The sequence below is a fragment of the Osmerus mordax genome, chromosome 16 (genome assembly GCF_038355195.1).
Source record: "Osmerus mordax isolate fOsmMor3 chromosome 16, fOsmMor3.pri, whole genome shotgun sequence".
Taxonomy (NCBI): Eukaryota; Metazoa; Chordata; class Actinopteri; order Osmeriformes; family Osmeridae; genus Osmerus; species Osmerus mordax.
Window position 1 is genome coordinate 12,414,613 of NC_090065.1, and position 15,871 is coordinate 12,430,483.

The 15,871-nt window shown below is 45.8% G+C and overlaps 2 protein-coding genes and 1 long non-coding RNA gene across 3 annotated transcripts; 2 read left to right on the top strand and 1 right to left on the bottom strand.

The window, feature by feature from the left end:
* Positions 1-597: 597 nt before the first annotated feature.
* On the top strand, positions 598-11,928 carry LOC136959334 (cilia- and flagella-associated protein 57-like). Its single transcript, XM_067253647.1, has 22 exons — positions 598-751; positions 2,449-2,762; positions 2,844-3,115; positions 3,201-3,381; positions 3,596-3,748; positions 4,728-4,867; positions 5,047-5,212; positions 5,413-5,526; positions 5,656-5,868; positions 6,049-6,222; positions 6,360-6,521; positions 6,599-6,754; positions 6,895-6,988; positions 7,095-7,285; positions 7,390-7,563; positions 9,459-9,617; positions 9,943-10,086; positions 10,301-10,417; positions 10,572-10,706; positions 11,092-11,235; positions 11,489-11,618; positions 11,747-11,928. The coding sequence occupies exons 1-22, from the start codon at positions 598-600 to the stop codon at positions 11,926-11,928; spliced, it is 3,669 nt and encodes a 1,222-aa protein (XP_067109748.1).
* Positions 11,929-13,126: 1,198 nt separating this feature from the next.
* On the top strand, positions 13,127-13,834 carry tmem125b (transmembrane protein 125b). The gene has a single exon (XM_067253871.1). It carries the CDS (start codon positions 13,127-13,129, stop codon positions 13,832-13,834), a length of 708 nt encoding a protein of 235 aa, XP_067109972.1.
* A 389-nt stretch (positions 13,835-14,223) lies between these two features.
* Positions 14,224-15,871, bottom strand: LOC136959485 (uncharacterized). Its single transcript, XR_010878745.1, has 3 exons — positions 15,785-15,871; positions 15,173-15,342; positions 14,224-14,904 (listed from the first exon to the last, which is right to left on the bottom strand). It is a non-coding gene; the product is annotated as an uncharacterized lncRNA (long non-coding RNA).

The following is a 15,871-nucleotide window of genomic DNA, read 5'->3' on the forward strand; positions in this document are numbered from 1 at the left end:
ACAGATATATCACAAGGACAGGACACCTTCAGGGTTTGTGGAGTCCATGGACCATGCATCGGTGGGTCTGCGGTGGCTTGGCAGCACAGAAAGAATCAACAGCATAAAGCTGTTGGTAACAATGTTTGGGCTCAGTGTAAAATAACGATGTGCCAACTAGTGGTCCAGCATGGGGAATTTTCGTTGCTATGGTTTTGTTTTGGCTTCATGTATCCTTGGTAACTACAGACCCTGAACCAAAACATCCTGCAAAACATTATTCAAGCTGAAGGTGTTTGTGGAAAGATACGGATAGAAGTAACTGAAATCTGACTTCGGATTAGTTTAAATGACAGTTTTAATATGTAGCATAGCCTTTTAGATAATGTACACCACTGGCCTAACTATTGTTAGGCCAGTGGTGTAGGCCTAACGTTAGTAGCTACAGTAGCTAGAGCTATAGCTAGCCAGCCAGCCAGCTTGCTAGTTTCCCAGTATATCTAGGCTACTACGTAGTCATTGATTTACATTGGAATTGGTTTGTGATCATAGTTTCTGCAGTGCACTTTGCTTTTTTTTTCCACAGACAAAAAATCGTTTTCTCGGCTCTGGCAAGCAATGGCAGTCATCGCCCAGTCTCACTACATCTTCGGTTTGAGGACAGGTGTAGCCAATAATCTATGCTTTTTCGATGAGCAAACTGTCATCTTCCCATGTGGAAACAACTGTGTCCGCTATAACATAGACCAGAGATGGCAGAGATTTATTCCAGGTATTTATTACATATTTAAGTAGATATTTTGCTTGTAATCTGCTGGGAAAGTACAGTATGTAAGCGGCCAGAGGCGAGTCTACCTTTAGTCCTAGAATTACCTTTAGGGGTGCTCAGCCCCCAGAGAATGTGACATGAATACAGTGCCTTGCAAGTGTTAAACCCCCTTGCTAATAAATCCCTAATTTCACTGGATAACAATTTATACATGTATTTATTATTATGCAAAATATTGAATGAATTAACACTAAGGATGTCCCTTTCTTCATGAACTACTAGTATCAAATGATAAAGAATATTTTTTATAATTATTTTTAGGGGTGCTGAGATGAAATATAGGGGTGCTTGAGCACCCCTAAAAAGGGTCTAAAATAGCCACTGTAGGCGGCCCCATTATCGTCCATTCAAACTGGCCAACGTTCCAGACCCCATTATCGTCCACGGCCGTTTCTTCCGTTAATTTCTCCATTGAAAGTGGTTGGATGGACAATAATGGGACCCCCTGGCTAACTACTAAAATTAGGAAAATACAATTTCTAGGCATATCCTTATTGGATTTTAAAACCGGAATGTTATAATATAGGTGTTTATCTATATATTACACGCGTTCCAAATTATTATGCAAATTTTATCTTTCTCTGATTTTCCTAAATAGTCAATGCAAATGACAGTAATTTTCAAATCATCGACCATTAGGGTATAATTTCAAATGTTATTAACTCCATCCATCAGGACCATTCAGGGTTGCACGGCACTCATCAGTAAACAAGACTGTTTGAAAATTGGTCTTCATGTATTTCTGGGCCCACTGCAACCGTTTCTGCTTGTGAGCATTGGTTACGGGTGGCTGAATAGTAGGTTTATGCACAACTTCAAGCCTCTGGAGGATCCTACACCTTGAGAGGTTCATGGGACTCCAGAGGCACCAGCAGCTTCAAATACCTGTTTGCTGCTTTGTAATGGCATTTTAGCCGCTGCTCTCTTAATCCGATGAATTTGTCTAGCAGAAACCTTCCTCCTTATGCCTTTATCTGCACGAACCCATCTGTGCTCTGAATCAGCCACAAATCTATTCACAGTACGATGATCACCCTTAAGTTTTTGTGAAATATCTAATGTTTTCATACCTTGTTCAAGGCATTGCACGATTTGACACTTTTCGGCAGCAGAGAGATCGTTATTCTTTCCCATATTGCTTGAAACCTGTGGCCTGCTTAATGTGGAATGTCCATCTTAAGTAGTTTTCCTTTAATTGGGCTCACCTGGCAAACTAATTATCACAGGTGTCTGAGATTGATTTCAGTGATCCTGAGACACAATACCATCCAGGAGTTTAATTGAAAAACAAAAAAATAAATGTTTATGACACTTAAATCCAATTTGCATAATAATTTGGAACGTGGTGTAAAGTACAATGCTGTGACATAATGCTTTTAATTTGTATTATATCGACCTTTTCGTAAAATTTATGATAAGCGTCGAGAGCTAGGTGGATGATAATGGGACCCCTTAATGCTAGGTCTCAATGTGACAACTCTAAACCATAGACTGCCTATGCTCTGAACAAATAAACTATAGCAATAATTGTTTCATCTAATTGCATGACTACAACCATCAACCATCATCATCAAACAGGACACCCTTATTTTTTTACTGTATTAAATTCTCACTGTACCTTTTTCTAAATCTCCCTCTAGGCACAGAGAGGAGTCAGGGCATGCAGGCTCTGGCTATAAGTGCCAACCGGCGCTATTTGGCAGTGTCGGAGCGTGGTGAGAAGGGAACCATCACTGTGTACGACCTGCAGCATGAGCAGAGCAGGAAGAGGAAGGTGCTGAGTGGCGGAGACGTGGCCGTGCAGGAGTTTGTCTGCATGGCCTTTTCCCCTGACTCCAAGTACCTGATAGGCCAGGCAGGGGGTCCAGACTGGATTCTGTTCTACTGGATGTGGGAGAAGCAAAAGGTTATGGCCACTGTGAAGGCCACTGGGGTCAGCAATCCCATTAATCAGGTATTGCTAACAAAACTCCCCACTAACACACACACACATAGCTCAAACAGCATTGTATTTACATAGTTTTCTGCTCTACAGGTCAGCTTCAACCCTCAAGACAACACACAGGTATGCGTGAGTGGCAGCGGGGTGTTCAAGCTCTTCCGCTATGCTGAAGGAGCCTTAAAGCAGTCCAACTTCCTTAAACTGGAGTCCCAGAACTTCCTGTCCCACACCTGGATGTCTGAGGAGCGGGTGATAGTCGGAACAGATACGGGCAAGCTGATGGTGTTTGAGTCCGGGGACCTGCGCTGGGAGATGAACGTCATCACCAAGCCCACGGCACAGGACGCTGAGCGGTCCGCAGAGAGGTCAGGAGGTCACAAGACAAACAAGTTCGGTACTCAAATGTGAAATGGACCTTTAACGTCATATCAATGTCTTTGTGCGGCTTAGACAAATGGAGAAGAGGAAGTCAGAGGACTCCAAGACAGAGGGAGTCTCAGCCTTCTTACCTAGAGTCACCGCTATCACCTCCTATTCGAAGGGCTTTGTCTGCTCTGCCGGCCTTGGCACCGTATGTCTGTTTGAGAAGACTGAGGAGAAGGACGTATACCGGAAGACAAGAGAGATACAGGTGACTCCACTGTGGATGACAGGATACACGAGAAAAGCAGTGGCCCATTTGGAACATGTGCTTGTCTGCGTGTGATCATGCGCATGTGCAGTAAAGACAGTACATGGGTATATTTGCATGATTCAGTGTGTGTGTTTCTGTGTATTTGTGTGGGTGCTGTTTGTGTGTGTGTGTTTGCCCTGTGTTGTTTTGTGCGTGTGTGTGTGTGGCCCAGATACCCCCAGACCCGTGCAGCAATGAGCCCAGCCTGGCGGAGCGTCAGGAGATAGTGAGCCTGTGTATCAGCCCCTCAGAGGAGATCCTGGTCACCAGTACGGACCGTGGTCAGCTGTACAGCATCACCTTGTCCTCTGCGGAGATGAGCAAGGTAGTATACACCGGCACTAATGTAGGCCAGCACATTAGAACTTGAAACTTGTATTACAGTTTTTCACAATTGCTAAAAGACATTTCTTGAAACATTTTTTCAAAACTGCAAACACAAAACCAAATCTTCCTAACTACATTTACGAAACCTCTGACTCTTCTGGCAAAATCAAGCACTCTTCCCTAAACCATTTAACCTGTGCTCAGAATCAAACAATGCTCTCAGATCGTAAACACAGGAAATCAATATGTAAACAATATGGAGCAATCATTTGACACAACACAAACAAATTGAGAACACAGCATCCAGGGCACGTGTAAAGAAAAATGTGTTTATGTATACACAGAAAATGCATTTTGCAATAAAGAAAATATTACAGTAACCATCACAACTTAGTACTGTCAACAAAGAACAAAGAAAAAACGGGGGTAAAAAATCTCTGATGTGCCGGATCCAGCCTTGAAAACACTCCACACCTATGTCACCACAGGCCAATTCCATTGCCTGTAGGAGATTTACCCTGGTATATGGGTTTCGGTCATAGACCTTCCACCGCCACGCAGAGAAAAACTCTTCAATTGGGTTGAGAAAAGGGCTGTATGCTGGAAGGCAAACATTTACAGTAAAAGTTGCTGGTTGATGTTGAACCATTCTCGTATACGGACACCACGGTGAAAGCTGACATTGTCCCAAACCACCATTAGAAACAAGTGTGAACAATTTTGTTCATTGTGTTTTACAGATGACAACTGTGTTGTATATGTGTTTACTGTTTGCCGCCTATGTTTACCATTTTGCACTACAAGTGCATCACAGTGCAAAAAGTTTTTAGTGAGTGAGAGTGTGTTTAGAGTTTTTGCAAAAAGATTGACCGAGTCGACAAAAGAGTTTAGGCCACTGATAATTTTGTTCAGAGAATGTTTTTTTTTTTTTTTGTAAGTCGAACTTCTGGCTTTCATTTCCCTGTTGTGTCCACCAGGGGGAGCGAGCCCACTTTGAGTTCCTGTCCCACTCTTTCCACTCCAATGTCATCACTGGCCTGTCCATCTGCATCCGCAAACCCCTCATTGCCACCTGCTCCCTGGACCACTCTGTACGAATCTGGAACTTTGAAAACAAGTGAGAAAGCCTTAGAATGAACACTTAGCAAGCTTTGCTATAGAGACACTGTTTTACCATTTTCATCGATCTTGCATTTACCACGTAGTCATTTTATGTCAGATAGGAAATTACTATAAATTCAGACATGCATGCATTGAGTGTGGACTGACAGCTTTCCTATGCCTGCCTGTGGTCAGCGTGCTGGAGCTGTCTAAGGAGTTCCAGGAAGAGGCCTTCAGTGTGGCTCTGCACCCCTCTGGCCTCTTCCTCCTTGTGGGCTTTTCTGACAAGCTGCGGCTCATGAACCTACTCATGGACGACATCCGGACCTTCAAGGAGTTCACCATCAGGGGCTGCCGAGAGGTGTGTGTGTGTGTGTGTTGGGGCAGTGCTTATGCGTGTAGAGATGTTATCTATTGTTAACCAAACGCAAATGAATGTTCAGTTTTTATGGGGGCCTGTTGCTTCTGTATCAAATGTGTAATGTGGCGCTCTGGATAAGAGCGTCTGCTAAATGACTAAATTTAATGTGGATGTGTGTCCATCCATGGCTTTACCACCAGTGTGCGTTCAGTCACGGGGGTCACATGTTTGCTGCGGTCAACGGCAACATCATCCACATCTACTCGTCGACCACATTTGAGAACCTTCTCAATTTGAAAGGTCACAATGGAAAGGTGAGATGAAGTACAGATCATGCACGCCCAGTGCCTAGAGAAGCGGTTCGGAAAACTCCCATCTTCAGCCTGAGGATGTTGAGCACGTTGAGGGGCACATCATCTAAACCCTTGTCGTGGCCCCACCAGGTGAGGGCCATTGTGTGGAGCACCGATGACAGCCGTCTGGTGTCATGCGGGATGGACGGTGCCGTGTACGAGTGGAACAGCCTCACCAGCAAGCGGGAGTCCGAGAACGTCCTCAAGTCCTGCAGCTACACTGCTGTCACTATCTCCCCCGATGCCAAGAGCATCTTCGCCGTCGGCACTGACTGCACCCTGAAGGAGATCCAGGACTGTCAGGTTGGCGGGGCCGGGCCATTTCATACACACGACGATCTGTCTGTCTTATCACTAACTGTATGAAATAGTCTGTTAGGAGTGTCCACACTCATTCCAATTGCCATCATGAATGTATATTGGTTTGTTTACTGTGTGTGGAGTGTTACAGGTAGCGTGGACCAATAAGAAGCCTTTTGTCAGATCCTCAGGGAGGTGGCAGCAGATGATGTGACCTACACCACCATTGCCATGTCCCGCTCGGGTAGGGTGCTGTTCGCCGGGACGTCCATCGGCACAGTGAGAGCCATCAAGTACCCCCTCCCCATGCAGAAGGACTGGATCGAGTACCAGGCCCACTCCGGCCCCGTAACCAAGGTGGGGTTGAGGTCTGGTCCAAGCAAGATGATGAAATAGGTTCATCAGCAACATAGACAGTCAATCAGAAAAAGACCGTGTTTGCGTGTGCTGGGGTTTAGCTGTTGTGACCAACGGTTCTTGTTTGTCCCATTGAGATGGTGATCACGTTTGACGACCAGTTCCTGCTGACGGTGTCAGAGGACGGCTGTCTGCTCATCTGGAAGATCATCGACAAGGAGGGCCGAGGTCTTAGGAGAGACAAGGAGATCAGCTACGCAGAGGAGATTCTCGTCACCAAGTCCGAGCTGGAGGAGAAGGTACAGGGGAGGAGGACTGGGGAACCAGGTGGACTTCAATATATGTGAGTCGGATGTTCTCAACCCGGTTTCTACAGAATCAGATCATGCTGGAGCTGAAGACACGCGTGGAGGAGCTGAAGATGGAGAACGAGTACCAGCTCCGCCTCAAGGACATGAACTACAACAAGAGGATCGAGGAGCTCTCGGAAAAGTCCAACCAAGAAATTGAGTCTCTCAAGACCAAGGACCAGGTCCAAAACACACATTCAACACACCTCCTTACCACCGTCAATAGTTTCTAGGTTAAGTGAGTTTGCCTAGTCCTTGAGCAGGCTGACAGTGTGTGTAGAAAGACCTGAGAATGTGTCCTTTTTTTTTTTTTTTTTTACAGATTATGAAAACAGAAAAGGAGAAGCAGGAAAAGATCCACCGGGAAGCAATGGCAGAAGTTATGGAGAAACACTCCAAGGAACTGCAGGACTTTGGTCAGGTCGCCCACAAGCACACTACCACATGAGTATGCATTTGTGTGAATATGTAAAGCAGTTGTAGAGTCCAACTGACATTCCCCTGCCCGAACCAACTCTCCAGAGTCGACCAGTAACCAGAAGCTGATGTTGGAGTACGAGAAGTACCAGGAACTGCAGCTCAATTCCCAGAACATACAGGAGGACTATGAGAGACAGCTAAAGGCCTTGGAGGAGAAGCAGAGCCATTCCCTGGAGGAGCTCACCCTCTTCTACGAGTCCAAGCTGCAGGAGAAAATACTCATTCTGGGGCAGGTCAGTTGGAGTGGGGTGAGGGGGGGGGGGGGCTGGGGGCTCCATACTGATAGGCATGTTGGGCCTTTTGTCCACTGGTGTCTGGTGCGTGTTTGTGCCTGCAGAGCCAGGACGAGCTCCAGCAGCAGATGAGGGCGTTTGACGAGACCAAGAAGCAGATGGAGGAGGACGGAGATATGGAGATCCAGGACATCCGCATCAGATATGAGAGGAAGCTACGGGAGGAGAAGGAGGTCAACCAGCGGCTGAAGGGAGAGACGGGCATCATGAGGAAGAAGGTATCTCACCCCTTCTCCCAGTCACCCTGATCCAGTTCCTGCTGTTGCACACACTCAATACATTACTGTCTCAGAACTGTCATTACATGACACAGCACCTCATTTCAGTAGTCAATTTAAACCACTAAACCAAAGGATTCCAATGTTGTTGAACCATTTGGTTGAAGTTTGAATTATTGTAGTCACATTGGAATATATCATGTAATACGAATATGAAATCCATTATTTGATTGCTTTTCTTGTTGTTGATAGCTGTGTTCCCTTAGGTGATTAAATGTCAGCTCTCTAAGGGCAGACTCAAAAGTGTGGATATTTATTTTCCAGCTGGATTCCATCCAATTTATTCAGTCCAGTATTCCACCACTGTATTGATTCTCATTCCGTTGTACTTACCACAGAACTAAACGGCTGTCGGCTCATTGTGAAGGCACCCCTTTCTCTTAATACAGCTCCTCTGTCTCTTCTAATGTATACCCCCTGTGGTGGAAATTCTGAGATACTGTGTACTTTGAATAGTCAAGATACCGGCTTAATCCAATTTATTTATTATGTACGATACATGAGCAAACAGAGCGCTCTGCGACCAGTCATGACGGAAGACACGTATTTCTACAAGTCGTTGGAAGGAGTGGTCCCGTTTACAATTCACACAGAGCCTTATATAAACTTCTAACATATGGCCATCACAAAACAATCAATCAATGTAGCTGTCCCATGTCTCTTATGATGTTACATTTCTCTCCAGGTCAGGAGAGAAATGTAACATCATATTACCAGAGGTAATAAAGCTACAGGAGCCGAGTGCACCAGCTGGGCGTAAAAAAGTTGGTCTTAACTCCTACGTCTGTCTTAGTTACGTCCGACTTTGTGATTTGAATTTACACCGAGTGCACCAAGCTTGACAGGCCACGGTCGTAGCTACGCCTGGTTTTAAGATGCGAGTCCTTGTGAAAATGCGAAAGCGTCGATCGTTGCCAAGCAACACATTTAAGAGCCTATCCAAAGTGCACTTAGCTAGCCTATCACCCTTCAAAACAAGCCATGGATTTAAAAAAGAAAGAAAAGGAAAATACATTTTACTGATAGAGAAATTAGAAAACTTCTAGAGTTGTTTACTCAGAATAGAAGCGTGCTCACGGGGAAATGTAATAATATCAACACGAACAAACAGAAAGCTTGGAAATCGATCACCAATAAAATTAACAGTGGATTTGTGCGATCACGGACAACTTTTTCTCGCCTTAATGTCCTTTCCATATGTTGCCTGTAAACAAGACGCGCTGCATGTGCGATCAAACTGTTGTACATTATAATTACCATGGATATTAGTCCGATTTTCCAACTTACGCCTGCTCCCCACTAGGCGTAAAATGTATACCCAGGTGCAGCACATAAAGGGCTTAAATCTAACTGGTGCACTAGTCGTAACTTTAAATTAGTCGTAACTTTCAGTTCTACGTCGGACGTAGCAACGTGCAACGTTGCACCCAGGCGTACGCCCAGCTGGTGCACTCGGCCCCAGGAGCTGACCATTCAAATGGACAGCTTTCCTTTGTGTGGTAATTTTCAAACGAGTTAATTAATACAAACAGTGAAACAGGAAAAGGTCTCGATAGCAAAAGTTCAAACAGCTGCTGCAATAGCACCTTACTGTATGTCTTCAATCGACCCTTTCAATAACTTCCCCATCTCAGGTCATAAATACCTTAAGACAAGCAGACTTCATTCACTATCAAGATAGAAAGCCATATAAGATGCTACACCCATCCTCTTGACCTTACTTAAACTAGTCTCTGGCTGTCCTTTATCAATGAACAAAGGAGGTTACAGGTGACCACTTATAAGAACACAGACATTGTACATATGCCCTAAAATCCTGTCACACGACCCCACAGTTCAACAGCCTGCAGAAGGAGATAGACGACAGGAATGTGGAGATCGAGAGGCTGAAGGGGGAGCAGCACAAGCTGCATGTTGTCATCAGGTCTCTGGAGAAGGACATTGTGGGTCTGAAGAAGGAGATCCAGGAACGGGATGAGACCATTCAGGACAAGGTAGACGTATGTGTGTGTGTGGTGGGGGTGTCCTTGGGTCCTGTATTGCTAAGGATGTGCAATGTCGCATTGTGAAGTTGTTTGGATGACCAGCTTGTGAGAAATAAATGTCATTGTGTTCACCGCCATGATGAGCTGCACTTAGCGATGGAGCCTTGGATATCAACCCCAAAAATGTAACACGTTTGCCACCAACGGGCTCCACACTAGCATTCATCGTCAACAGGCGCTGCCCTAGTTCCATCAAAAAAACGTCCAGTGTTCACCAGGTACGTAAAACATGTGGAAGTTCAAAAGACGACTAACGGTTCCTCCCTCTCCACAGGAGAGGAGAATCTACGATTTGAAGAAAAAGATACAGGAGCTGGAGAAGTTCAAGTTTGTGCTGGACTACAAGATCAAAGAGCAGAAGAAGCAGATCGAGCCCAGGGAGAACGACGTCAAGGACATGAAAGAGCAAATCCAGGAGGCGAGTCCTTATGTAGATCAAACAGCTCAACCCTCTGGACAACACATAAATAAATAAAAAAGAATCTATAAAAAGTACATATCACATTAACATTCATCATACAGCGAGCGGGTCTCAATCCTTTAGGTGGAATGTATCAGATCTTTAATAAGTAACCATGCTGTAGACTTTTAAGCTAATTGACCTTGACTATGTCGAGGCTCCGTTTGATTAGATGGAGGGTGAGCTGGAGCAGTTCCACAAGAGGAACTCTCACATGGAGCTGAACATCACAGACCTGAAACTCAAGCTTAAGACTGCAGAGAAGGAACTGAACAAGGGGATGCAGAGGGTAAGAGCTCTACTCCAATGAAACATGGAAAGTGGAGAGCTGGAAAGAGCACAGGACCATCGTCCTGTGCTTTCTCTGCTCTCGTCTCAGTAGTGTTTTGAATCAGGTGGATATCATGTGTGGCTTTGACCGTCCGTGTTTTCTCTGTGTCCAGGTGAGGGATGTGGAGGCCCTGGTTCGCAGGTTCAAGATAGACCTCCACAACTGTGTGGGGTTTATCCAGGAGCCCAAGAAACTGAAGAACAGCATACGAGAGCTTTACAGCCGCTACATCCAGCAGAGCGATGTGGTGAGGCAGACCTAGGCACCATGTGCACATACACACAGAGATATATATATATACTGTAGTCAGTATGTTTACACATACACACACCATGTAGTCGCATTATCGTTCATAATCAATTAACATGAAAGATCAATCCATCTTGAGGTAAACTTGTAATGATCAAATCACTAATAATTCCAGCAACATAAGTAAGGATTAGGAATACTGTTAAACTGTAGAGAGCCAGTATGACTACATAGATGTTAATTAGGGTTGTTGGAGAGAAGATCTCTCTTGGGATTATGGACAGTTTGGCATGTATTCCCAACTCCAGGCAGTCCTTGGCAAACTGATCATTTATATAGCTATACAAATAGCATGAGACGTGTGTACTGTGTGTGTGTGTCAGGTGGAGATAGTTGGCATGGACGCTGACATCCAGAGGGAGTTCAGCCGTCAGAGGGAACACCTGGAGCACAACGTCGCGTCTCTGAAAAGGAAGCTGGCCAAAGACACAGAGGTCCACAGGACCGACAACGTCAAGATCATGAAGGTACAAGCTTCTCACCATGAACCGAGCTCACCTGTGAGGCACTCCTCAGGCACCATTTCCAATCACGCTCCATTGTGGAAACCGTGCGGGAACATTTAGCTAACATTGGGCAATTTACACCACGAGGGTTGTTAAAGAAAGAAACAAAGACTCGTGAACGATCACCCTCTGAATACAACTAGAAGAACGATGCACGTGTTGATTTAGTTCACCTCAGTTGAGCTTCGCCTGCGGTGATTTCATGTCTGTGCAGGAGAACGTGTCTCTGATCAAGGAGATCAATGAGCTGCGTCGGGAGCTGCGTCTGACCAGAGGTCAGGTCCAAGACCCCCGGAGCCAGACGGCCATCAACAAGACGATCAAGAGCTCCGCCGACCTCAGAGGTGAACAGCCAGCCGTCGACACCTCCCTCGATATTACCACCGTTTTTTTCAAAGAGAACAGGTGGACTGTAAAGCCTCCTGATCTATACCCTCTCTTTGTGTCCTTTTTCGTGTGCGTGTCACCTCAGCGCCGACCGCAGGGGAGTCACCTCCAGCGAGTCTGGTGGTGCGTCTGAACTTTGAGCAGGAGGCCGAGCGGATCATCCAGCTGCAGCGCGTGGAAATCCAGAGGCTGAGGCAAGAGATCCTGGGTCAGACCCACTGCCTGCGGCCTCCCTCCACCTCCAAGCTGCCGGCTATCGTTACCTGAAGAGCAGGCGGTGACCCAGGGCAGCAGGGCAGAGACTTCGGGCCTCGGTTCAGTCATAAAGTTTGGGTTTTGTGAAAGGATGCATTCGAAACACCACCACCTATGATCGGAGACAGGCTCGACCAAATGTGTTCGGTGGATGTATGATATACAGTCAATAAAGGCTTTCTTGAAGTATGTGTCAAGAAATGTGTGGAATTTTCTTTTCCTTTTGACTTTTTTCCAGTCTGCTATTTAAAATCTAGTGTAAGCTTGCTTTGAGAACTCCTATTGTCACACGAGAGGCCATCTTAGATCATGTGAATGACGCCACACTGGGGGGGGACAGTGTAGCCATTATCTAGGGACACTGACATCACAGCCGCACTTGGCAGCGTGTGGACCCCCCCCCCCCCCAGTTCTCTCCAGCCCAGTCATTGTGTTCAGAAGCTGCCCCATTGTCTGTCTGCTTGGTGTCTCACTGCAAAACACTGGAGTATGACACCAATCCCCCTTCGTGGACACTAGTACACGTGTTGACGTGTCTGCATTTGTATGTCCTCGCTTTTATTGCCATTGTTGAGGAGCGGACTCGAGCGATCCTGCGATGCCAGTTTTGACAGAACCCAGTCACGGTGGCAGTGTTGCATCAGACTCGTGTGGGTTGAACTGAGCGCGCTTCTCGTCAGACCGGCCTACTGTCACCCTCCACGCAGCACTGCCACTCTCCCAGGGAATCCCACCTAGTTGGACTCTGGCCTGACACTGGCTGAAAGGCAGAATCGGGAATAAAGAGTGTGGGAATCCAAGAGGAGAGAGCTCAGCACAAGTGGATCCCATCACAGTTGAGGATTGGCTCCCAGGATATCCCTGAGACACTCACACACAGAGGACTGGACAGCACTGCAAACCTGCCATGACATGGACTTTGACCAGGAAACTGCAATAATGCAGCTGTTCCACCTGTCTTTACAGCACTAGAGATGGACACTTTGGATTTCATTATCGACCAGCCTCCTGGATGACTGATAAACATCTTGGTTCTCTGATCGAAGGATCTGCAGCTACACGGATTGGACAGATGAACCAGAGGAACAGACCTGTCTTGACTAGGTGAGTGACTTACAGAATATGGCAGAAGAACTTTATTTTTTATCATAACATCGTAACCATTTATACAACTTTCTCTGTCAACACTCTAACCCTCCCAGTGTCAGCCATGTCTGAGATGGAGGACTATTCCCCAGCTCGGCGTGGCCACAGAGTGCTCCGTGTGCGGCTGGACCCGGTCCTGATCCAGAGACGTGCTCTGGAGGAGCAGGTGGAGTTGTGGTGGTTCCGGGAGCCTCTGCGCTCCCTGCTGTGCTACTGCACCTCAGTGGGCCTGGTACTGGGCCTGGGGCTCGGTGGCGTCGGCCTCCTCTCCACCACCACCAGCCTGTCCGGGGAGTGGCGTCTGGGGGTTGGCACCACACTCTGCCTCCTGGCTCTGGCTGTCCTGCTCAAACAGTTGCTCAGCTCTGCTGTGCAGGACATGAACTGCATTCGCAGTCGGCGGCGTATCGAGCAGTTGAAAAGCGGCGGGTGTGCCGACCCCGTGCTCATCCTGGTGACGGGGCTGGCGTTGCTGCTCTGTGGCGGGGTGCTGATGCATGTGGCGCTGGCCAGTGGGCACCACCAGCCTGGGCAGAGGCTCAGGGACATGTTCCTGTCTGGGATGGTCCTGCTAGGGGCTGGAGGGACCATAGAGCTGGCTGTGGGCGGGTACCTGCTGGTGGTCTACCTACAGGAAAGGAGGGACAGGAGGGTGGGACAGGGGAGGAGGGCTGGGAGGCTGAGGACCAGGGCTGTCAGGGTGATGACAGTCTCAGGTCAGATGAACCTGGCTGGGAGAGAAGCCTCTTCCAGCAGAATCAGCCTCATCTGAGGAAGAGAGGCGAGGTCAGAAGAGATGTAGGGAGAAGACGCATGGATCCAGCAGTGAGAGGATCTGGGAGATCTCAATGGGTTTATTCATTGTTTGCTGTTGTGGTGTCAGTCGATAACGACTGACACATTTGTATCTGTCTGGGTCATCTGTAGCTGTGTACTGTAGTGTACAAAGGTAACTTTAAGAAGGTATCTTTAAGAATTTATTCACAAGGGTTTTCAAATGGTTTTCCAATACAAGAGGATTAGTTGCTACATAACTTTAAACATGATAGATTGTGAACAGAAATGATTTACAAAACCTTAAGTGAAACAGAAGTTGAAGTATATCTTCACACAAGCAATGAAAATATGACAATTTTTAACATTCTAAATAGATCAGCAACATGTTTTTTGTTGTTTTTACATATAGTTCAGTAATGTTTTTTTCACAGAACCAAACGGGTATATCCAACAGTAACTTTGGTATCAACGTTATTAATCATTAATTCAGAAAGAAATACATGTAATGAAGGGCTCAAGTGTTGCTTTCAATCTCCTAAAGTTCTTCTATATAAAAAGAAAATATTTCTAAAGATCAATCTTGACCCTGAATAATGCTCTGGACAAATGTTTTTTTCCTCTCTGCTGTTACATTTGTAAACAAAAATTTTCGTTTCAAAAGAGTGTCTTGCTATCACCCAATGGTAAACTGTAAGTCATCATCGCTATCCTCAATCCCTTCCTCTTCCTCTCTGCTGATGTGTCTCTCTGCCCTCTCTCTCTCACTGGCCTGGATGTAATTATCCTCAATGAAGCCATCATCATCCTCATCCACCCCATGTTGGGTACCCCCTCTACCCTCCATCCCATGCCCAGGGATAGCCCCCTCCTCTGGGCTGTACTGGCTTGCCAGGTCCCCCTCTGGGAGAAGGTAGTGCCTGTAGCTGGCCAGGTAGCGGTGGAAGAGGCGGCATTTGACAGCCAGGATGATGAAGGCGGAGATGGTGAGGGTAGTGGCCAGGCCTGCCACCAGGTACGGCCATGTCTGGGAGCTCCCTCCTTCTCCTTCTCCCTCCTTCCCCAAAGCTGTGATGCACAGAAATATCAGACATGCTAGAATATTCAGCAATTCAATGATAAGGGGCATAACTGAATACTGCACTACTGTAAGCATATGCATTCACACTACTGTAATATTTCATACTATTGTAAGCATTATGTTGAGACATGTACAGTTGCTACAGTACACTTACAATATGTCAGTTAAGAATGAATAACATAATAACAATGACAAATTGTTCAGTCCAATTTCTTAGCAAATTTCAGAATCATATTTCAAAGAAGCCTAACTTACACCTGTTGGCTGTTCCTTTACTGATTGACCCACCATCTTCTACAAGGAGTTTTCTTTGAAATCCTGTGTTATCTCCAAGGAGAAATTCAGGCAGATGGGTGTCTGTCATGAGAGCACCCCCAAAAGACAAGGCCATAATGACAGTACAGCCTAAGTGCCCCATGTCTCATCTACATAAATACGAAGGAAGAAGGATAGATAAAGCAGTTACAAATCAACATGACTCCATGTTATATGCTGATAAAAAGAAATACTGTTTTACTGAGATGGATGATTCAATAAAAAGTACACTATTCTAGTAGACATATTTGATACTAAAAGTTGGATTAACTTTTAACTTTATTTCTTCTTAAACTTGTAATAATACAATTACATAATACTATTACTGTAGTATCAGCTGTTGTGTTGAAAAATAACAAAAAACTATAGGAACAACCCGATTTGTCTAGAAAATGAAACTCAACATTCAAGTTGAGCCTCAAGTTGGGTCTCGTGATCATTCCTTAACAAGCCTTCTCCAGCTCAACATGTGTGGTCATATGACCATCAAATTCATGACTAAAAAAACTATATAAGACATACTGATATTTACACATAACTTACTGTACATACCTGACGGACAGTGTTTGTTGATAATCAGATATAATATACGAGTCCTGAAGATTGACAGTTGCTTTGGTCCGCCTGGTCTCAAAGGCA

What these genes read in the sequence shown, in the direction of transcription:
- tmem125b (XM_067253871.1), top strand. Translation starts at nt 13,127, where the DNA reads ATGTCTGAGATGGAGGACTATTCCCCAGCTCGGCGTGGCCACAGAGTG.
- LOC136959334 (XM_067253647.1), top strand. Translation starts at nt 598, where the DNA reads ATGGCAGTCATCGCCCAGTCTCACTACATCTTCGGTTTGAGGACAGGT. An exon ending in ATGGCAGAGATTTATTCCAG is followed by an intron (nt 752 to 2,448) that starts GTATTTATTACA and finishes ATCTCCCTCTAG; the next exon opens with GCACAGAGAGGAGTCAGGGC. An exon ending in GCTGAGCGGTCCGCAGAGAG is followed by an intron (nt 3,116 to 3,200) that starts GTCAGGAGGTCA and finishes TGTGCGGCTTAG; the next exon opens with ACAAATGGAGAAGAGGAAGT.